At 42.5% G+C, this 21,627-nt stretch overlaps 2 protein-coding genes across 2 annotated transcripts in view; both read left to right on the forward strand.

The window, feature by feature from the left end:
- The window catches only part of LOC139388601 (regulatory factor X-associated protein), a 1,150,577-nt gene that overhangs the window by 1,071,201 nt on the left and 57,749 nt on the right, over positions 1 to 21,627 (forward strand). The gene's annotated exons all lie outside the window — the stretch shown is intronic.
- Positions 1 to 21,627, forward strand: part of LOC139388240 (FRAS1 related extracellular matrix 2a) — a 243,105-nt gene that overhangs the window by 141,699 nt on the left and 79,779 nt on the right. Inside the window, exons 10-14 of the mRNA XM_071134789.1 lie at positions 18,879 to 19,028; positions 19,279 to 19,488; positions 19,646 to 19,843; positions 20,402 to 20,566; positions 21,346 to 21,528. Of these exons, the coding sequence (XP_070990890.1) occupies positions 18,879 to 19,028; positions 19,279 to 19,488; positions 19,646 to 19,843; positions 20,402 to 20,566; positions 21,346 to 21,528 (906 nt within the window). The remainder of the gene's footprint in view (positions 1 to 18,878; positions 19,029 to 19,278; positions 19,489 to 19,645; positions 19,844 to 20,401; positions 20,567 to 21,345; positions 21,529 to 21,627) is intronic.

Below are 21,627 nucleotides of genomic sequence, written 5' to 3' on the forward strand. Positions count from 1 at the left end.
AGACAATGTCTCTAACTCTCTTCCTGTTCCTAGACACTGTCTGTAAATCTCTTCCTGTTCCTAGACACTGTCTGTAACTCTCTTCCTGTTCCTAGACACTGTCTGTAAATCTCTTCCTGTTCCTAGACACTGTCTGTAACTCTCTTCCTGTTCCTAGACACTGTCTCTAACTCTCTTCCTGTTCCTAGACACTGTCTGTAACTCTCGTCCTGTTCCTAGACAATGTCTCTAACTCTCTTCCTGTTCCTAGACACTGTCTGTAAATCTCTTCCTGTTCCTAGACACTGTCTGTAACTCTCTTCCTGTTCCTAGACACTGTCTGTAACTCTCTTCCTGTTCCTAGACAATGTCTCTAACTCTCTTCCTGTTCCTAGACACTGTCTGTAACTCTCGTCCTGTTCCTAGACAATGTCTCTAACTCTCTTCCTGTTCCTAGACACTGTCTGTAACTCTCTTCCTGTTTAAATCAAATCAAAAGTTATTTTATTTGTCCCATGCGCCGAATACAACAGCGTGGCATATGTGTGAAATGCTTACTTACAAGCCCTTAACCAACAATGTAGTTTTTAGAAAATTCCCCCCCAAAAAGTAAGAAATAACATTCGCTAATAATTAAAGAGCAGCAGTAAAATATCATTAGCGATGCTATATACAGGGGGTTGCGGTACAGAGTCAATGTGCGGGGGCACCGGTTAGTCAAGGTTATTGAGGTACATGTATGTAGAGTTATTAAAGTGGCTATGCATATAGCAGAGAGAAGCAGCAGCGTAGAAGGAGTCTTATTGCTTCAGGGTAGAAGCTGTTTTAGAAGCCTCTTGGACTTAGACTTGGTGCACCGGTACCGCTTGCCATGCGGTAGCAGAGAGAACAGTCTATGACTAGGGTGGCTGGAGTCTTTGACAATTTTTAGGGCATTCCTCTGACACCACCCAGTATAGTGGTCCTGGATGGCAGGAAGCTTGGCCCGGTGATGTACTGGGCCGTATGCAGTACCCTCTGTAGTGCCTTGCGGTCGGAGGCCTAGCAGGGTTGGAATGACTGCCAGTTGCCAGTTGGCTAGTGCATGCTCGGAGTACACTTCCTGGTAATCCGTCTGGCCCTGCAGCCTTGTGAATGTTGATCTGTATATAGGTCTTACTCACATTGGCTGCGGAGAGCGTGATCACACAGTCATCCAGAACAACTGATGCTCTCGTGCATGTTTCAGTGTTACTTGCTTCGAAGCGAGCGTAGAAGTTATTTAGCTCATCTGGTAGGTTTGTGACACTGGGCAGCTCTCGGCTGTGCTTCCCTTTGTAGTCTGTAATAGTTTACACGCCCTGCCTCATCCGACGAGCATCAGAGCCGGTGTAGTATGATTCGATCTTAGTCCTATATTGATGCTTTGCCTGGTTGATGGTTTGTCGGAGGGCATATCGGGATTTCTTATAAGCTTCCGGGTTAGAGTCCCGCTCCTTGAAAGCGGCAGCTCTGCCCTTTATCTCAGTGTGGATGTTGCCTATAATCCATGGCTTCTGGTTGGGATATGTACATACGGTCACTGTGGGGACGACGTCCTCAATGCACTTATTGATGAAGCAGCCAGTGACTGATGTGATGTACTCCTCAATGCCACCAGAAGAACATATTCCAGTCTGTTCTAACAAAACAGTCCTGTAGCTTAGCATCTGCTTCATCTGACCACTTTTTTATTGACCGAATCACTGGTGCTTCCTGCTTTAATTTTAGATTGTTAGCAGGAATCAGGAGGATATAATTATGGTCAGATTTGCCAAATGGAGGGCAGGGAAGAGCTTTGTACGCGTCTCTGTGTGTAGACTACATGCTATTCAGACTACCTTTCTGTCCTGCTTGTGTTTAATATGCTAATCAGACTACCTGTCTGTCCTGCTTGTGTTTAATATGCTAATCAGACTACCTGTCTGTCCTGCTTGTGTTTAATATGCTAATCAGACTACCTGTCTGTCCTGCTTGTGTTTAATATGCTAATCAGACTACCTGTCTGTCCTGCTTGTGTTTAATATGCTAATCAGACTACCTGTCTGTCCTGCTTGTGTTTAATATGCTAATCAGACTACCTGTCTGTCCTGCTTGTGTTTAATATGCTAATCAGACTACCTGTCTGTCCTGCTTGTGTTTAATATGCTAATCAGACTACCTGTCTGTCCTGCTTGTGTTTAATATGCTAATCAGACTACCTGTCTGTCCTGCTTGTCTTTAATATGCTAATCAGACTACCTGTCTGTCCTGCTTGTGTTTAATATTCAGTAAACTAGTTGAATCCAGCACATGAGCAAAAGCTTCAGTTTTTTGTAGCTATCAGGAGAGGGTGCCAGATAACTCAGCAACACAGTCACTCCAAAGAAATAAGTTCCCCATAAACCCTCATGGCTGATGACACGTTCAAAGAGATGGTAATGTGAGTAATTTTAGCACCATGAAGGATTAACGGGTACACTGTCAGACATAACACTAATACCGGCTCTGAACACACACACACACACACACGCACGCACGCACGCACGCACGCACGCACGCACGCACGCACGCACGCACGCACGCACACACACACACACACACACACACACACACACACACACACACACACACACACACACACACACACACACACACACACACACACACACACACACACACACACACACACACACACACACACACACACACACACACACACACACACAAGCATTTCGCTACAACACCTGCTAAATATGTGAATGTGACCAATTCATTTGATTTTACACTGTTTACTGTTATTAATGATCATGTTAAGGTCTTACACATCTTCCCTATCGGCCTATCGACAGCGAGAGAGGGAGTGAGAGGGAGGGACTTAGTGCTAAGTGATAAACCACAAACAAAATCTCACGGTTTGACCAATTTGATTCCGACGTTTATCCATGTTTCTCCAAATGTCAAATTGAATGTTGTTTTTGACACCCTGAAATAGCGTTTAACACATTAAGTTTAGACATTCATACTGAATGTTTTCAGTTAGGGTTTAAGGTTTGGAAAAGAGTTAACACATTAAGTTTAGACATTCATACTGAATGTTTTCAGTTAGGGTTTAAGGTTTGGAAAAGAGTTAATACATTAAGTTTAGACATTCATACTGAATGTTTTCAGTTAGGGTTTAAGGTTTGGAAAAGAGTTAACACATTAAGTTTAGACATTCATACTGAATGTTTTCAGTTAGGGTTTAAGGTTTGGAAAATAGTTAATACATTAAGTTTAGACATTCATACTGAATGTTTTCAGTTAGGGTTTAAGGTTTGGAAAAGAGTTAATACATTAAGTTTAGACATTCATACTGAATGTTTTCAGTTAGGGTTTAAGGTTTGGAAAAGAGTTAATACATTAAGTTTAGACATTCATACTGAATGTTTTCAGTTAGGGTTTAAGGTTTGGAAAAGAGTTAATACATTAAGTTTAGACATTCATACTGAATGTTTTCAGTTAGGGTTTAAGGTTTGGAAAAGAGTTAATACATTAAGTTTAGACATTCATACTGAATGTTTTCAGTTAGGGTTTAAGGTTTGGAAAAGAGTTAATACATTAAGTTTAGACATTCATACTGAATGTTTTCAGTTAGGGTTTAAGGTTTGGAAAAGAGTTAACACATTAAGTTTAGACATTCATACTGAATGTTTTCAGTTAGGGTTTAAGGTTTGGAAAAGAGTTAATACATTAAGTTTAGACATTCATACTGAATGTTTTCAGTTAGGGTTTAAGGTTTGGAAAAGAGTTAATACATTAAGTTTAGACATGCATACTGAATGTTTTCAGTTAGGGTTTAAGGTTTGGAAAAGAGTTAACACATTAAGTTTAGACATTCATACTGAATGTTTTCAGTTAGGGTTTAAGGTTTGGAAAAGAGTTAACACATTAAGTTTAGACATTCATACTGAATGTTTTCAGTTAGGGTTTAAGGTTTGGAAAAGAGTTAATACATTAAGTTTAGACATTCATACTGAATGTTTTCAGTTAGGGTTTAAGGTTTGGAAAAGAGTTAATACATTAAGTTTAGACATTCATACTGAATGTTTTCAGTTAGGGTTTAAGGTTTGGAAAAGAGTTAATACATTAAGTTTAGACATTCATACTGAATGTTTTCAGTTAGGGTTTAAGGTTTGGAAAAGAGTTAATACATTAAGTTTAGACATTCATACTGAATGTTTTCAGTTAGGGTTTAAGGTTTGGAAAAGAGTTAATACATTAAGGTTAGACATTCATACTGAATGTTTTCAGTTAGGGTTTAAGGTTTGGAAAATAGTTAATACATTAAGTTTAGACATTCATACTGAATGTTTTCAGTTAGGGTTTAAGGTTTGGAAAAGAGTTAATACATTAAGTTTAGACATTCATACTGAATGTTTTCAGTTAGGGTTTAAGGTTTGGAAAAGAGTTAATACATTAAGTTTAGACATTCATACTGAATGTTTTCAGTTAGGGTTTAAGGTTTGGAAAAGAGTTAATACATTAAGTTTAGACATTCATACTGAATGTTTTCAGTTAGGGTTTAAGGTTTGGAAAAGAGTTAATACATTAAGTTTAGACATTCATACTGAATGTTTTCAGTTAGGGTTTAAGGTTTGGAAAATAGTTAATACATTAAGTTTAGACATTCATACTGAATGTTTTCAGTTAGGGTTTAAGGTTTGGAAAAGAGTTAATACATTAAGTTTAGACATTCATACTGAATGTTTTCAGTTAGGGTTTAAGGTTTGGAAAAGAGTTAATACATTAAGTTTAGACATTCATACTGAATGTTTTCAGTTAGGGTTTAAGGTTTGGAAAAGAGTTAACACATTAAGTTTAGACATTCATACTGAATGTTTTCAGTTAGGGTTTAAGGTTTGGAAAAGAGTTAACACATTAAGTTTAGACATTCATACTGAATGTTTTCAGTTAGGGTTTAAGGTTTGGAAAAGAGTTAACACATTAAGTTTAGACATTCATACTGAATGTTTTCAGTTAGGGTTTAAGGTTTGGAAAAGAGTTAATACATTCAGTTTAGACATTCATACTGAATGTTTTCAGTTAGGGTTTAAGGTTTGGAAAAGAGTTAATACATTAAGTTTAGACATTCATACTGAATGTTTTCAGTTAGGGTTTAAGGTTTGGAAAAGAGTTAACACATTAAGTTTAGACATTCATACTGAATGTTTTCAGTTAGGGTTTAAGGTTTGGAAAAGAGTTAATACATTAAGTTTAGACATTCATACTGAATGTTTTCAGTTAGGGTTTAAGGTTTGGAAAAGAGTTAATACATTAAGTTTAGACATTCATACTGAATGTTTTCAGTTAGGGTTTAAGGTTTGGAAAAGAGTTAATACATTAAGTTTAGACATTCATACTGAATGTTTTCAGTTAGGGTTTAAGGTTTGGAAAAGAGTTAACACATTAAGTTTAGACATTCATACTGAATGTTTTCAGTTAGGGTTTAAGGTTTGGAAAAGAGTTAATACATTAAGTTTAGACATTTGTCCTGAATGGTTCAGTTGGGGGATAAGGTTTGATATTCATACTGAGTGGTTCAGTTAGGGGTTAAGGTTTGGAATAGAGTTTAACACGAAGCAATCTAACATGACTGCCTACTACTGGGATTGAACACACGACCCTCTGCGCTGGAGCTCGCGGCTTACGTCAATCCGCCATCCACACAGTGCGTTCCAAAAGTATTCATACCCCTTGACTTATTCCACATTTTGTTGTGCTACAGCCTGAATTCAAAATGGATTAAAAATATACAGTACCAGTCAAATGTTTGGACACACCTATTCATTCAAGTGTTTTTCTATATTTTTACAATTTTCTACACATTGTAGAATAGTAGTGAAGACATCAAAACTACGAAATAACGCAAATGGAATCATGTAGTAACCAAAAAAGTGTTAAAAAAAATCATGATAGATTTTAGATTTTTAGATTCCTCAAAGTAGCCACCTGTCACGTTCGTCAATAAACAATAAAGAAACAACGAAACGTGACTACGTGGTGCACATGCACAAAACACAAAATAATATCCCACAAACACAGGTGGGAAAAACAGCTACTTAAATTAGAGGCAACGATTACCAGCTGTCTCTAATTGGGAACCAAACCAAAACACCAACATAGAAATTTGGGGAGGTGCACTGGAGGCCTGATGCGTGGGGCCGGTACAAGTGGCACCGGATCGGTGACACGCACTTCAGGGCGAGTGCGAGGAGGAGACACAGGATGTACCGGACTGGGGACACACACTTCAGGGGAGTGTCGAGGAGGAGGCACAGGACGTACTGCACTGGGGACACGCACTTCAGGGCGAGTGCGAGGAGGAGACACAGGATGTACCGGACTGGGGACACACACTTCAGGGAGAGTGCGAGGAGGAGACACAGGATGTACCGGACTTGGGACACACACTTCAGGGCGAGTGCAAGGAGGAGACACAGGACGTACCAGACTTGGGAGGCACACTGAAGGCCAGAAGGGCGGAGCCGGTACAGGTTGCACCAGCCTGCTAACCGGATCCTCTGGTCGGATGTTGAGCAGAACACACTTGCACAACATCTCTCTCATCTCTTTCTCTAGCAACTTCTCCTGTGCCTCCTTAACAGTCAGTCTCTGGTTCTTCCCGCGGCTCATCCGCCAGCTCCATCTGCCCCCCCCCCCAAAAAAAAAATATTGGGGGTCCTGTGGCCATGGTCTGATGACACGCTCCTCCAGAGTTTGCCATTTGGGCTCTGGCACTCTCCTCGGCTTGACCGGCCACCGTACCCCCCCCCCCCCCAAAAAAAAATCTAGGGGTTGTCCTTGGGATTTCTGTTGCCGCGAACCCCGGCCTCGTCGCTGTCCTCCATCCTTAACTTCCGTCTGCCGCCAAAGAAGGGTTTCGCATCCTCCCATGACTTCTTCCCATGTCCAAAACTCCTTTACCTGGTGAACACGCTGCTTGGTCCTGGTTTGGTGGGATATTCTGTCACGTTCGTCGTTGGAAACTCGGACCAGCGATAAAGAACACCCCCTCGTCACGGACCAACAATAAAGATAATAAAGAACACCCCCTCGTCACGCCCTGACCTACTACACCATAGACAAACAAGGGCTCTCTCTGGTCAGGGTGTGACACCACCCTTTTCCTTGATGACAGCTTTGCACACTGCATTCTCTCAACCATCTTCAATTTACAGGTGTGCCTTGTTAAAAGTTCATTTGTGGAATTTCTACCCTTCTTAATGCGTTTAAGCCAATCAGTTGTGTTGTGACAAGGTAGTGTTGGTATACAGAAGATAGCCCTATTTGGTAAAAGACCAAGTCCATATTATGGGAAGAACATCTGAAATAAGCAAAGAGAAACGTAACTCCATCATTACTTTAAGACATGAAGTTCAGTCAATGAGGAACATTTCAAAAACTTTGAAACTCGCTCTCATGAGGACCACCACAGGAAAGGAAGACCCAACCTTTTCTGCAGAGGATAATAGAGTTAACTTCACCTCAGATTGCAGCCAAAATAAATGCTTCACAGAGTTCAATTAACAGACACATCTCACCATCAACTGTTCAGAGGAGACTGTGTGAATCAGGCCTTCGTGGTTGAATTGCTGCAAATAAACCACTACTAAAGGACACCAATAAGAAGAAGAGAGTTGCTTGGGCCAAGAAACACGAGCAATGGGACATTAGACCGGTGGAAATCTGTCGTTTGGTCTGCTGAGTCCAAATTTTAGATTTTTGGTTCCAACCTCCGTGTCTTTGTGAAATGCAGAGTAGATGAACGTATGATCTCGGCATGTGTCGTTTCCACCGTGAAGCATAGAGGAGGAGGTGTGATGGTGTGGGGGTGCTTTGCTGGTGACACTGTCTGTGATTTATTTAGAATTCAAGGCACACTTCACTAGCATAGCTACCACAGCATTCTGCAGTGATATGTCATCCCATCTGGTTTTCGCTTAGTGGGACTATAATTTGTTTTTCAACAGGACAATGACCGAACACACCTCCAGGCTGTGTAAGGGCTATTTGACCAAGAAGGAGAGTGATGGAGTACTGCATCCGATGACCTAGCCTCCACAATCACTCGACCTCAATCCAATTGAGATGGTTTGGAATGGGGTCAGCATATGTGGGATCAGCAAAGGGTCAGCATATGTGGGAACTCCTTCAAGACTGCTGGAAAAGCATTCCAGGTGAAGCTGGTTGACAAAATGCCAAGAGTGTGCAAAGCTGTCATCAAGGCAAAGGGTGGCTACTTTGAAGAATCTAAAATCGAAAATATATTTTGATTTGTTTTACACTTTTTTGGTTACTACATGATTCCATATGTGTTATTCCATAGTTGTAATGTCTTCACTATTATTCTGCAATGTAGAAAATAGTAAAAATAAAGAAAAACACCCTGGAATGAGTTCTGTATTTGTCTCACACATCTACACAGATAACCCATCATTACGAAGTGAAACATGTTTTTAGAAATGTTTGCAAATCTATTGAAAGTTAAACACAGAAAAATCTCATTTACATTAGTGTTCACTCCACTGAGCCAAAACTTTGTAGACACACGTTTGGCAGCAATTATAGCTGTTCGTTTTTTGGGGGGAAATTCTGGCTAAGTCTCTATGAGCTTTGCACACCTAGATTGTGCATAATTTGCCTGTTATTATTTTTTTAATTATTCAAGGTCTGTCAAATTGGTTGTTGATTATTGCCAGACCACCATTTTCGGCTCTTGTCACAGATTTTCAAGCAGATTTAAGTCAAAACTGTAATTTGGCTACTCAGGAACATTCACTGTCTTCTTGGTATCCAACTCCAGTGTAGGTTTGACCTTGTGTTTTATGTTATTGTGCTGCTGAAAGGTGAATGTATATCCTAGTGTCTGGTGGAAAGCAGACTGAACCAGGTTTTCCTTTAGGATTTTGCCTGTGCTTAGCTCCATTCTGTTTCTTTTTTATCCTGAAAAACTCCCCAGTCCTTAACGACTACAAGCATATTCATAACATGATGTAGCCATCACTATGCTTGAAAATACAGAGAGTAGTACTCAGTAATGTGTTGTGTTGGATGTGCCCCAAACATAACACTTTGTATTCAGGACAAAAAAGTTAATTGCTTTGCCACATTTTTTGCATTAAAACTGTTGTGCCTTGTTGGAAACAGAAGGCATGTTTTGGAATATGTTTTATGCTGTACAGGATTCTTTCTTTTAACTCTGTCAATTAGGTTAGTATTGTGGAGTAATTACAATGTTGTTGAGCCATCCTCAGTTTTATCCTATCGCAGCCATTAAACTCTGTAACTGTTTTCAAGTCACCATTGGCCTCATGGTGAAATCCATGAGCAGTTTCCTTCCCGAGTTAGAAAGGACGCCTGTATCATTGTAGTGACTGGGTGTATTGATACACCATCCAAAGTGTAATAAGTAACTTCACCATCCTCAAAGGGATATTCAATGTCTGCTTTTATTTATTTTTACCCATCTACCAATAGGTGTCCTTCTTTGTGAGGCATTGGAAAACCTCCCTGGTCTTTGTGCTTGTTTGAAGTTCACTGTTGGACTATATGTGTGTTTATTGTATGTGTGTTTATTGTATGTGTGTTTATTGTATGTGTGTTTATTGTATGTGTGTGTGTTTATTGTATGTGTGTTTATTGTATGTGTGTGTGTTTATTGTATGTGTGTGTGTTTATTGTATGTGTGTGTGTTTATTGTGTGTGTGTTTATTGTATGTGTGTTTATTGTATGTGTGTGTGTTTATTGTGTGTGTGTTTATTGTATGTGTGTTTATTGTATGTGTGTTTATTGTATGTGTGTTTATTGTATGTGTGTTTATTGTATGTGTGTGTGTTTATTGTATGTGTGTTTATTGTATTTGTGTTTATTGTATGTGTGTTTATTGTATGTGTGTTTATTGTATGTGTGTTTATTGTATGTGTGTGTGTGTTTATTGTGTGTGTGTTTATTGTATGTGTGTTTATTGTATGTGTGTGTGTTTATTGTGTGTGTGTTTATTGTATGTGTGTTTATTGTATGTGTGTTTATTGTATGTGTGTTTATTGTATGTGTGTTTATTGTATGTGTGTGTGTTTATTGTATGTGTGTTTATTGTATTTGTGTTTATTGTATGTGTGTTTATTGTATGTGTGTTTATTGTATGTGTGTGTGTTTATTGTGTGTGTGTTTATTGTATGTGTGTTTATTGTATGTGTGTGTGTTTATTGTGTGTGTGTTTATTGTATGTGTGTTTATTGTATGTGTGTTTATTGTATGTGTGTTTATTGTATGTGTGTGTGTTTATTGTATGTGTGTTTATTGTATGTGTGTTTAATGTATGTATGTGTGTTTACGGTATGTGTGTTTATTGTATGTGTGTTTAATGTATGTATGTGTGTTTACGGTATGTGTGTTTATTGTATGTGTGTTTATTGTATGTGTGTTTATTGTATGTGTGTGTGTTTATTGTATGTGTGTTTATTGTATGTGCGTTTACTGTATGTGTGTTTATTGTATGTGTGTTTATTGTATGTGTGTTTATTGTATGTGTGTTTATTGTATGTGTGTTTATTGTATGTGCGTTTACTGTATGTGTGTTTATTGTATGTGTGTTTATTGTATGTGTGTTTATTGTATGTGTGTTTATTGTATGTGTGTTTATTGTGTGTGTGTTTATTGTATGTGTGTTTATTGTATGTGTGTTTATTGTGTGTGTGTTTATTGTATGTGTGTTTATTGTATGTGTGTTTACTGTATATGTGTTTATTGTATGTGTGTTTATTGTATGTGTGTTTACTGTATATGTGTTTATTGTATGTGTGTTTATTGTATGTGTGTTTATTGTGTGTGTGTTTATTGTGTGTGTGTTTATTGTATGTGTGTTTATTGTATGTGCGTTTACTGTATGTGTGTTTATTGTATGTGTGTGTGTTTATTGTATGTGTGTGTGTTTACTGTATGTGTGTTTATTGTATGTGTGTTTATTGTGTGTGTGTTTATTGTATGTGTGTTTACTGTATATGTGTTTATTGTATGTGTGTTTATTGTATGTGTGTTTATTGTATGTGTGTTTACTGTATATGTGTTTATTGTATGTGTGTTTATTGTATGTGTGTTTATTGTATGTGTGTTTACTGTATATGTGTTTATTGTATGTGTGTTTATTGTATGTGTGTTTATTGTATGTGTGTTTATTGTATGTGTGTTTACTGTATATGTGTTTATTGTATGTGTGTTTATTGTATGTGTGTTTATTGTATGTGTGTTTACTGTATATGTGTTTATTGTATGTGTGTTTATTGTATGTGTGTTTATTGTATGTGTGTTTACTGTATATGTGTTTATTGTATGTGTGTTTACTGAATATGTGTTTATTGTATGTGCGTTTACTGTATGTGTGTTTATTGTATGTGTGTGTGTTTATTGTATGTGTGTGTGTTTACTGTATGTGTGTTTATTGTATGTGTGTTTATTGTGTGTGTGTTTATTGTATGTGTGTTTACTGTATATGTGTTTATTGTATGTGTGTTTATTGTATGTGTGTTTATTGTATGTGTGTTTACTGTATATGTGTTTATTGTATGTGTGTTTATTGTATGTGTGTTTATTGTATGTGTGTTTATTGTATGTGTGTTTACTGTATATGTGTTTATTGTATGTGTGTTTATTGTATGTGTGTTTATTGTATGTGTGTTTACTGTATATGTGTTTATTGTATGTGTGTTTACTGTATATGTGTTTATTGTATGTGTGTTTATTGTATGTGTGTTTACTGTATGTGTGTTTATTGTGTGTGTGTGTGTTTATTGTATGTGTGTGTGTTTACTGTATGTGTGTTTATTGTATGTGTGTTTATTGTATGTGCGTTTACTGTATGTGTGTTTATTGTATGTGTGTGTGTTAATTGTATGTGTGTGTGTTTACTGTATGTGTGTTTATTGTATGTGTGTTTATTGTATGTGTGTTTATTGGGTGTGTGTTTATTGTATGTGTGTTTATTGTATGTGTGTTTATTGTATGTGTGTTTATTGTATGTGCGTTTACTGTATGTGTGTTTATTGTGTGTGTGTTTATTGTGTGTGTGTTTATTGTATGTGTGTTTAATGTATGTGTGTTTATTGTATGTGTGTTTATTGTATGTGTGTTTATTGTGTGTGTGTTTATTGTATGTGTGTTTACTGTATGTGTGTTTATTGTATGTGTGTTTATTGTATGTGTGTTTATTGTATGTGTGTTTATTGTATGTGTGTTTATTGTGTGTGTGTTTATTGTATGTGTGTTTATTGTATGTGCGTTTACTGTATGTGTGTTTATTGTATGTGTGTGTGTTTATTGTATGTGTGTGTGTTTACTGTATGTGTGTTTACTGTATGTGTGTTTATTGTATGTGTGTTTATTGTGTGTATGTGTGTGTATGTGTGTTTATTGTATGTGATTTGAGGTCTAGCCAATGCCTTCCCCATCTCCTCGAGAAAGAGCCGTCTCCTCTGGAGCTTCCCTCTGTTCCAATCTGGGTTCAACTCCATCCAGATGACAAACGTGTTGTACGCCGAGATGTCCAAGATGTTGAAGAATATCACAAGATGCCAGCGTAGGGTTCTTCTTTGGCAGTTGTAGCCAGTCACCAGCTTGTCTAAATTGTCCACCCCTCCTTTTGTGGCATTGTAATCCATTATGATTTCATGTTTTTTTATGTTCTTGGCCACAGATTCTCCCATCCCTATACAGCGTACTCATGAGTACCACATTTGTGCCTTTCTTTGGCACGTAGGACACTGGGGACGTGTCGGCAGTGAACACAAACTCAGAGGAATTGAAAGGCCGTGTATTCAACAGCTGAGGTGGGAGCTCTGGCTAGTTTTTTCCTAATATTTCTATTATCGTCAGCTTCCTCTTGAGGAACTCCTGTCCCAGCTTCCTCTTGAGGAACTCCTGTCCCAGCTTCCTCTTGAGGAACTCCTGTCCCAGCTTCCTCTTGAGGAACTCCTGTCCCAGCTTCCTCTTGAGGAACTCCTGTCCCAGCTTCCTCTTGAGGAGCTCCTGTCCCAGCTTCCTCTTGAGGAACTCCTGTCCCAGCTTCCTCTTGAGGAACTCCTGTCCCAGCTTCCTCTTGAGGAACTCCTGTCCCAGCTTCCTCTTGAGGAACTCCTGTCCCAGCTTCCTCTTGAGGAACTCCTGTCCCAGCTTCCTCTTGAGGAGCTCCTGTCCCAGCTTCCTCTTGAGGAGCTCCTGTCCCAGCTTCCTCTTGAAAATCAAATCAAATCAAATCAAATCAAATTGTATTTGTCACATACACATGGTTAGCAGATGTTAATGCGACTGTAGCGAAATGCTTGTGCTTCTAGTTCCGACAATGCAGTAATAACCAACAAGTAATCTAACTAACAATTCCAAAACTACTGTCTTGTACACAGTGTAAGGGGATAAAGAATATGTACATAAGGATATATGAATGAGTGATGGTACAGAGCAGCATAGGCAAGATACAGTAGATGGTATCGAGTACAGTATATACATATGAGATGAGTATGTAAACAAAGTGGCATAGTTAAAGTGGCTAGTGATACATGTATTACATAAGGATACAGTCGATGATATAGAGTACAGTATATACGTATGCATATGAGATGAATAATGTAGGGTAAGTAACATTATATAAGGTAGCATTGTTTAAAGTGGCTAGTGATATATTTACATCATTTCCCATCAATTCCCATTATTAAAGTGGCTGGAGTTGAGTCAGTGTCAGTGTGTTGGCAGCAGCCACTCAATGTTAGTGGTGGCTGTTTAACAGTCTGATGGCCTTGAGATAGAAGCTGTTTTTCAGTCTCTCGGTCCCAGCTTTGATGCACCTGTACTGACCTCGCCTTCTGGATGATAGCGGGGTGAACAGGCAGTGGCTCGGGTGGTTGATGTCCTTGATGATCTTTATGGCCTTCCTGTGACATCGGGTGGTGTAGGTGTCCTGGAGGGCAGGTAGTTTGCCCCCGGTGATGCGTTGTGCAGACCTCACTACCCTCTGGAGAGCCTTACGGTTGAGGGCGGAGCAGTTGCCTAGTGATATATTTACATCATTTCCCATCAATTCCCATTATTAAAGTGGCTGGAGTTGAGTCAGTGTCAGTGTGTTGGCAGCAGCCACTCAATGTTAGTGGTGGCTGTTTAACAGTCTGATGGCCTTGAGATAGAAGCTGTTTTTCAGTCTCTCGGTCCCAGCTTTGATGCACCTGTACTGACCTCGCCTTCTGGATGATAGCGGGGTGAACAGGCAGTGGCTCGGGTGGTTGATGTCCTTGATGATCTTTATGGCCTTCCTGTGACATCGGGTGGTGTAGGTGTCCTGGAGGGCAGGTAGTTTGCCCCCGGTGATGCGTTGTGCAGACCTCACTACCCTCTGGAGAGCCTTACGGTTGAGGGCGGAGCAGTTGCCTAGTGATATATTTACATCATTTCCCATCAATTCCCATTATTAAAGTGGCTGGAGTTGAGTCAGTGTCAGTGTGTTGGCAGCAGCCACTCAATGTTAGTGGTGGCTGTTTAACAGTCTGATGGCCTTGAGATAGAAGCTGTTTTTCAGTCTCTCGGTCCCAGCTTTGATGCACCTGTACTGACCTCGCCTTCTGGATGATAGCGGGGTGAACAGGCAGTGGCTCGGGTGGTTGATGTCCTTGATGATCTTTATGGCCTTCCTGTGACATCGGGTGGTGTAGGTGTCCTGGAGGGCAGGTAGTTTGCCCCCGGTGATGCGTTGTGCAGACCTCACTACCCTCTGGAGAGCCTTACGGTTGAGGGCGGAGCAGTTGCCGTACCAGGCTGTGATACAGCCCGCCAGGATGCTCTCGATTGTGCATCTGTAGAAGTTTGTGAGTGCTTTTGGTGACAAGCCGAATTTCTTTAGCCTCCTGAGGTTGAAGAGGCGCTGCTGCGCCTTCTTCACAATGCTGTCTGTGTGAGTGGACCAATTCAGTTTGTCTGTGATGTGTATGCCGAGGAACTTAAAACTTGCTACCCTCTCCACTACTGTTCCATCGATGTGGATAGGGGGGTGTTCCCTCTGCTGTTTCCTGAAGTCCACAATCATCTCCTTAGTTTTGTTGAGGGGCTCCTGTCCCAGCTTCCTCTTGAGGAGCTCCTGTCCCAGCTTCCTCTTGCGGAGCTCCTGTCCCAGCTTCCTCTTTAGGAACTCCTGTCCCAGCTTCCTCTTGAGGAACTCCTGTCCCAGCTTCCTCTTGAGGAGCTCCTGTCCCAGCTTCCTCTTGAGGAGCTCCTGTCCCAGCTTCCTCTTGAGGAACTCCTGTCCCAGCTTCCTCTTGAGGAACTCCTGTCCCAGCTTGTGCCAAGTAAAAAAGTAAAAAAGTTATCACGTGATGTTGTGGCCACGGAGTCCCTGTGTCACATCCAGAACAACCCGTATCCCTTGGTCCTTCTCAGGAGCTCCTCCATACACTTGCAAGTTCCACACATATGATGAAGCAGCATCACAGGCAGCCCAGATCTTGTTTCCATATTTTGCAGGTTTAGACGGTATGTACTGTCTGAATGGGCAGCAGCCCCTAAATGGCATAAGCTGCTCATCAACAGTAACGTTGGGCCCAGGGTTGTAAAACAGAGTAAGGCGGTCCACCCACTTGTTCCACACTGACCTGATTGCAGCTAGCTTGTCTCTCTGCACTGACCTGTTTGCAGCTAGCTTGTCTCTCTGCACTGACCTGATAGCAGCTAGCTTGTCTCTCTGCACTGACCTGATAGCAGCTAGCTTGTCTCTCTGCACTGACCTGATTGCAGCTAGCTTGTCTCTCTGCACTGACCTGATAGCAGCTAGCTTGTCTCTCTGCACTGACCTGATAGCAGCTAGCTTGTCTCTCTGCACTGACCTGATGTCACGTTCTGACCTTAGTTCCTTTGTGATGTCTTTGTTTTAGTATTGGTCAGGGCGTGAGTTGGGTGGGAAGTCTATGTTCTTTTTTCTATGATTTGGTATGTCTGTGTTTGGCCTGGTATGGTTCTCAATCAGAGGCAGCTGTCAATCGTTGTCCCTGATTGAGAACCATACTTAGGCAGCCTGTTTTCACCCTTGAGTGGTGGGTGATTATACGTTCTGTTTAGTGTGTTTTGCACCTGACGGAGCTGGTTCGGTTGTGCTTTTTGTTTCTTTGTTTGATGTTGTTCAGTTTAAATAAATAACATGAACAAGTACCACGCTGCACATTGGTCCTCACCTTCTTCCACCGACGACCGTTACACCTGATTGCAGCTAGCTTGTCTCTCTGCACTGACCCGATTGCAGCTAGCTTGTCTCTCTGCACTGACCCGATTGCAGCTAGCTTGTCTCTCTGCACTGACCCGATTGCAGCTAGCTTGTCTCTCTGCACTGACCCGATTGCAGCTAGCTTGTCTCTCTGCACTGACCTGATTGCAGCTAGCTTGTCTCTCTACACTGACCCGATTGCAGCTAGCTTGTCTCTCTGCACTGACCCGATTGCAGCTAGCTTGTCTGTCTGCACTGACCCGATTGCAGCTAGCTTGTCTCTCTGCACTGACCTGATTGCAGCTAGCTTGTCTCTCTGCACTGACCCGATTGCAGCTAGCTTGTCTCTCTGCACTGACCTGATAGCAGCTAGCTTGTCTCTCTGCACTGACCTGATTGCAGCTAGCTTGTCTCTCTGCACTGACCTGATTGCAGCTAGCTTGTCTCTCTGCACTGACCTGATAGCAGCTAGCTTGTCTCTCTGCCGCCGAGCTGGTCTGGTGTCTCAGTTATCCAAGCTGATGATCCTGGAAATAATGTAGAAGTTATCCAGAGACATTGTTGCACTGAAAAGTTTTCTGCCAGTTTCTGCATCCCACATGGATTCTGTGGATTCCCCCGTTGGATCTGAAAACACCAGCAAGGAAGAGAACCCCAAAGTATGCATTTAAATGAGTTTGGTTCATCTCCTTCCACCTCTCTGCAAAAAAACACACCTTCCCCCCCAAATTAGTGCAGTCCAAAATGGTTTTCCGGATGGTATCTGGGATGAACAGTTCAAAATGATTTATGTCCTGCACATGGTTAAATTTTTTACATGTTTTCACCTACACACACACTTTTCCACGCTTTTATTACCCGGGTCCAGTGGACATATGTAATGTAAATGTGTAAGGGGGTGCACAATGAAAATGTGTTCTTTCAGATATTTCAGAAGGCCAATAAGTCTCAGGTTAAAAAAAATAATATTAATTGTATCATTTTTCTTTTTTGTCAAATTTGAAAATGGGTCCCACAGACCCACACGAGTTACAAAAACATAATTCCGCTTTTGACATTATGTGAACGGAATTTAATCCATTTTAAATTCAGGCTGTAACACAACAAAATGTGGAAAAAGTCAAGGGTTTAGAATACCTTCTGAAGGCATTGTACATGGTAATACTATGTTAATACCTTCTGAAGGCATTGTACATGTTAATACTGTGTTAATACCTTCTGAAGGTACTGTACATGGTAATACTATGTTAATACCTTCTGAAGGCATTGTACATGTTAATACTATGTTAATACCTTCTGAAGGCATTGTACATGGTAATACTATGTTAATACCTTCTGAAGGCACTGTACATGGTAATACCTTCTGAAGGCACTGTACATGGTAATACCTTCTGAAGGCACTGTACATGGTAATACTATGTTAATACCTTCTGAAGGCACTGTACATTGTAATACCTTCTGAAGGCACTGTACATGGTAATACTATGTTAATACCTTCTGAAGGTACTGTACATGGTAATACCTTCTGATAACTGTAATATACTGTAATATACTGTAATATACTTATTTACCTTAACAAGCGATATGTACATGTATATTTAGATGGACTTCTGTCAGGGAGAGGCGTTTGTGTGTGTGTGTGTGTGTGTGTGTGTGTGTGTGTGTGTGTGTGTGTGTGTGTGTGTGTGTGTCCGTGCGTGTGTGTGTCCGTGCGTGTGTGTGTCCGTGCGCGTGTGTGTTCATGTGTTCATGCCCGTTGTTCAAGGACATTTTCACAAAGTCGTTTTTAAAGTCTTGTTAATCCAAATACCAGCAAACCAAATTAATTCAGTTCACATAAACACACACATTTTCTCCAAGTCTAATCATAGTAGATACGTGGTTACAATCCAGGAGGTAAATTCAACTGTTAAATCAAGCAGTAACATTATTATCTCTTTCCTCTCCTCTCCTCTCCTCTCCTCTCCTCTCCTCTCCTCTCCTCTCCTCTCCTCTCATTTCATCTCATCTCATCTCCTCTCCCTCCTGTCTCCCTCCACCCCCTCACCTCCTCTCCCTCCTCTCTCCCCCTTCTCTCCCTCCACTCTCCCCCAACCCCCTCACCTCCTCTCCCTCCTCTCTCCCCCACCCCTTCCCCTCCTCTCCATCCACTCTCCCCCAACCCCCTCACCTCCTCTTCCCCCCACCCCTTCACCTCCTCTCCCTCAACTCTCCCCCACCCCCTCTCCTCTCCTCCTCTCCCCACCCCACCCCCTCACCTCCTCTCCCTGCCCTCTCCTCCTCTCCCCCACCCCCTCTCCATCCCCTCTCTCCTCTCCCCCACCCCCTCACCTCCTCTCCCTCCCCTCTCTCCTCTCCCCCCACCCCCTCTCCTCCTCTCCCTCCCCTATCTCCTCTCCCCCCACTCCCCCTCTCCCTGCCCTCTCCTCCTCTCCCTGCCCTCTCTCCTCTCCCCCCACCCCCTCTCCTCTCCCCCCACCCCCTCTCCTCCTCTCCCTCCCCTCTCTCCTCTCCCCCACCCCCTCACCTCCTCTCCCTACCCTCTCTCCACTCCCCCCACCCCATCTCCCTCCCCTCTCCTCCTCTCCCTGCCCTCTCCTCCTCTCCCCCCACCCCCTCTCCCTCCCCCAGCTCCAGTGTTCTACTTTGGCGAGGTAGAGTACCGTGTGGATGAGAGTGATGGTCACATGGAGGTTAGAGTGTTGAGGACAGGAACGGATCTGTCCAAGACTGCTACCGTCACTGTGCGCTCACGCAAGACGGAGCTGGCCTATGCAGAGGGTAGGGAGCTGATGATGATGATGATGTTGTTGTTGTTGTTGTTGTTGTTGTTGTGGAAGAGGATGAAGAGAAAAGGGGGAGTTTAGATTCCTCACCTTTTTTCTTTCTTTCTTTCTTTCTTTCTTTCTTTCTTTCTTTCTTTCTTTCTTTCTTTCTTTCTTTCTTTCTTTCTCTCTCTCTCTCTCTCTCTCTCTCTCTCTCTCTCTCTCATCCCAATCGCTCTCTCATTCTCTCTGTCTCTGTCCTGTAGCTGGTGTGGACTACGTAGGGATCAGTCGTAACCTGGACTATGCCCCAGGGATGAACCAGCAGACCTTCAGGGTGACAATCCTGGATGACCTGGGTCAGCCGGTGCTGGAGGGGCCAGAGACCTTCGAGCTGGTCCTCCACATGCCGGTGAATGGCATTCTGGGAGAACCTGGCAAGACCACCGTCTTCATCAACGACTCCATCTCCGACCGTGAGATACGACATGACTGTGAAATGATTGAAAAATTGTTGTTGCTTTTAGTTGCTTTGATTTACTATAGTACAGTGAGGTAAGCAGTTCTCTGCGTTTGTTGTATTGATTGATTGATTGATTGATTGATTGATTGATTGTCCGTCCGTCACCTCAGTGCCCAAGGTCCAGTTCCAGGAGGCGTTGTATACGGGGGAGGAGAGCGACGGTCGTATCCTGGCAACAGTGTACCGTAGTGGTGACATCAGCTACAAGTCCACCGTGCGCTGCTACACCCGACAGGGGTCAGCTCAGGTCGCCACAGACTTCCAGGAACGACCAAACACGGACGTTTCCATCATCACCTTCCTGCCAGGTAACGCACGGTTACCACCTGGTTTACAGTTCCATAACAACAAAAGGGAGACTATGAAAAGACATTTATTAAAGTAAATAATAATAAATAGGAAGATGTAACAGAATCTGTGGACGTCTGTAGGATCAGTAGTTTGTGCAGTGTGTGAATGAGTGGAGTGGGTGTTGTATGGTGAGAACAGACCAACAACCAAAAGGTGGTGGAAGCCAGCCTGCCAGTCAGGGAAGAGAGAGAGTGTTGGCTGCTGTGGTCACACTTTATAGCCTGCAGGGCCAAGCCTGTCCATTTGCTCCACATCAGTTGCCGACACTCTTCAGCTCTGGCCACTGGCCTTCTGCAACAAGCAGATTACCAAACAGGAGATCCCAGCAGACAGAGTGGGAGGGACGTCACACACACACACACACACAGTACACACACACACACACACACACACAGTACACACCTAACACACAAACTAATATGCATTTGCATCTGTCACAAGAGAGTACACAAATACCAACCCGACACACGACTAACACACACTAACTCTCATACACCTCTGTCTCTGTCCCCAAGGGGAGGCGGCACAGAAGTGTGTGTTGTTGCTGGTCGATGACACAGTCCACGAGGAGGAGGAGGGGCTTCGACTGGTCCTGGGGAACCACAAGAGCGAATCACCTTTCGGGGCGTCGGTCGGGGAGCTGAAGGAGACCGCCATCCTGATTAAAGATACTGCTGACAGTAAGAGAGAGGGGTGGAGGGAGGGAGGGAGCGAGGGAGGAGAGGGATGGGAGGGAGGGAGGGAGGGATTGGAGGCTGGAGGGAGGGAGCGAGGGAAAGGAGGGAGGTAGGGAGAGATTGGAGGGAGGGAGGGATTGGAGGGTGGGAGGGAGGGAGCGAGGGAAATGAGGGATGAGAGGGATTGGAGGGATGGGAGGAGGGATGGGAGGAGGGAGGGAAGTGGAGAATGGGAGGGAGGAGAGGGATGGAAGGGAGGGAGGGAGGGATGGGAGGGAGGGAGGGAGGTATGGATGGGAGGGAGGGAGGGAGGGAGGGAAATGGAGAATGGGAGGGAGGGAGGGAGGGAGGGAGGGAGGGAGGGAGGGAGGGAGGGAGGGAGGGAGGGTAGATGGGAGAGAAGAAAGGAGGAAAGAACGTGGGAAAAAGAACAAAGAGTGGAGTAAGAAACTTCCTTTCACTTCAAACGATAATTATTCAACAGCTCTCGTTGCAACGAACACATGGTTTGTATATGAATTTAGTTGTATTTATAATTCCGTGTAATCTCCTACATTATCATTACTTATATCTCGTGTTGGGAAATAATGACAGTCATTTAACATAATGACTCATTATCACATTGTTACGTTCAGTGTTTTACTGTCATAATGATTCACTGAAGTAACTAGGGCTATACTCGTACACATTGCCTCCCGCCCCCCTCTTCTATTCCCTCCTCTCTCTCTCTCTCCCTCCTAAAACTTCTGACCCGCCCCAACCTCCCTCTGACTCCTCTCCAGAGTCTATCATCAAGTTTGGAGAGACCGAGTTCAGTGTGAGTGAGCCCAAGGAGGCAGGCTCTGTTTCCACGGTGAAGATTCCAGTGCTGCGATTGGGCGACACCGCCAAGTTGTCAGTGGTCCGAGTTCACACCAAGGACGGGTCAGCTACCTCAGGAGAGGACTACCATCCTGTCTCAGAGGGTAAGGACTGAGATCCTGTAGTTCCAGCCAGGGAAAAACAGAAATGGCATAGAAAGAGTTGGAATATAAAAGATGAAAAATAACTACAGACTGTAATGT

The sequence above is a fragment of the Oncorhynchus clarkii genome, chromosome 29 (assembly GCF_045791955.1).
Source record: "Oncorhynchus clarkii lewisi isolate Uvic-CL-2024 chromosome 29, UVic_Ocla_1.0, whole genome shotgun sequence".
Lineage (NCBI taxonomy): Eukaryota > Metazoa > Chordata > Actinopteri > Salmoniformes > Salmonidae > Oncorhynchus > Oncorhynchus clarkii.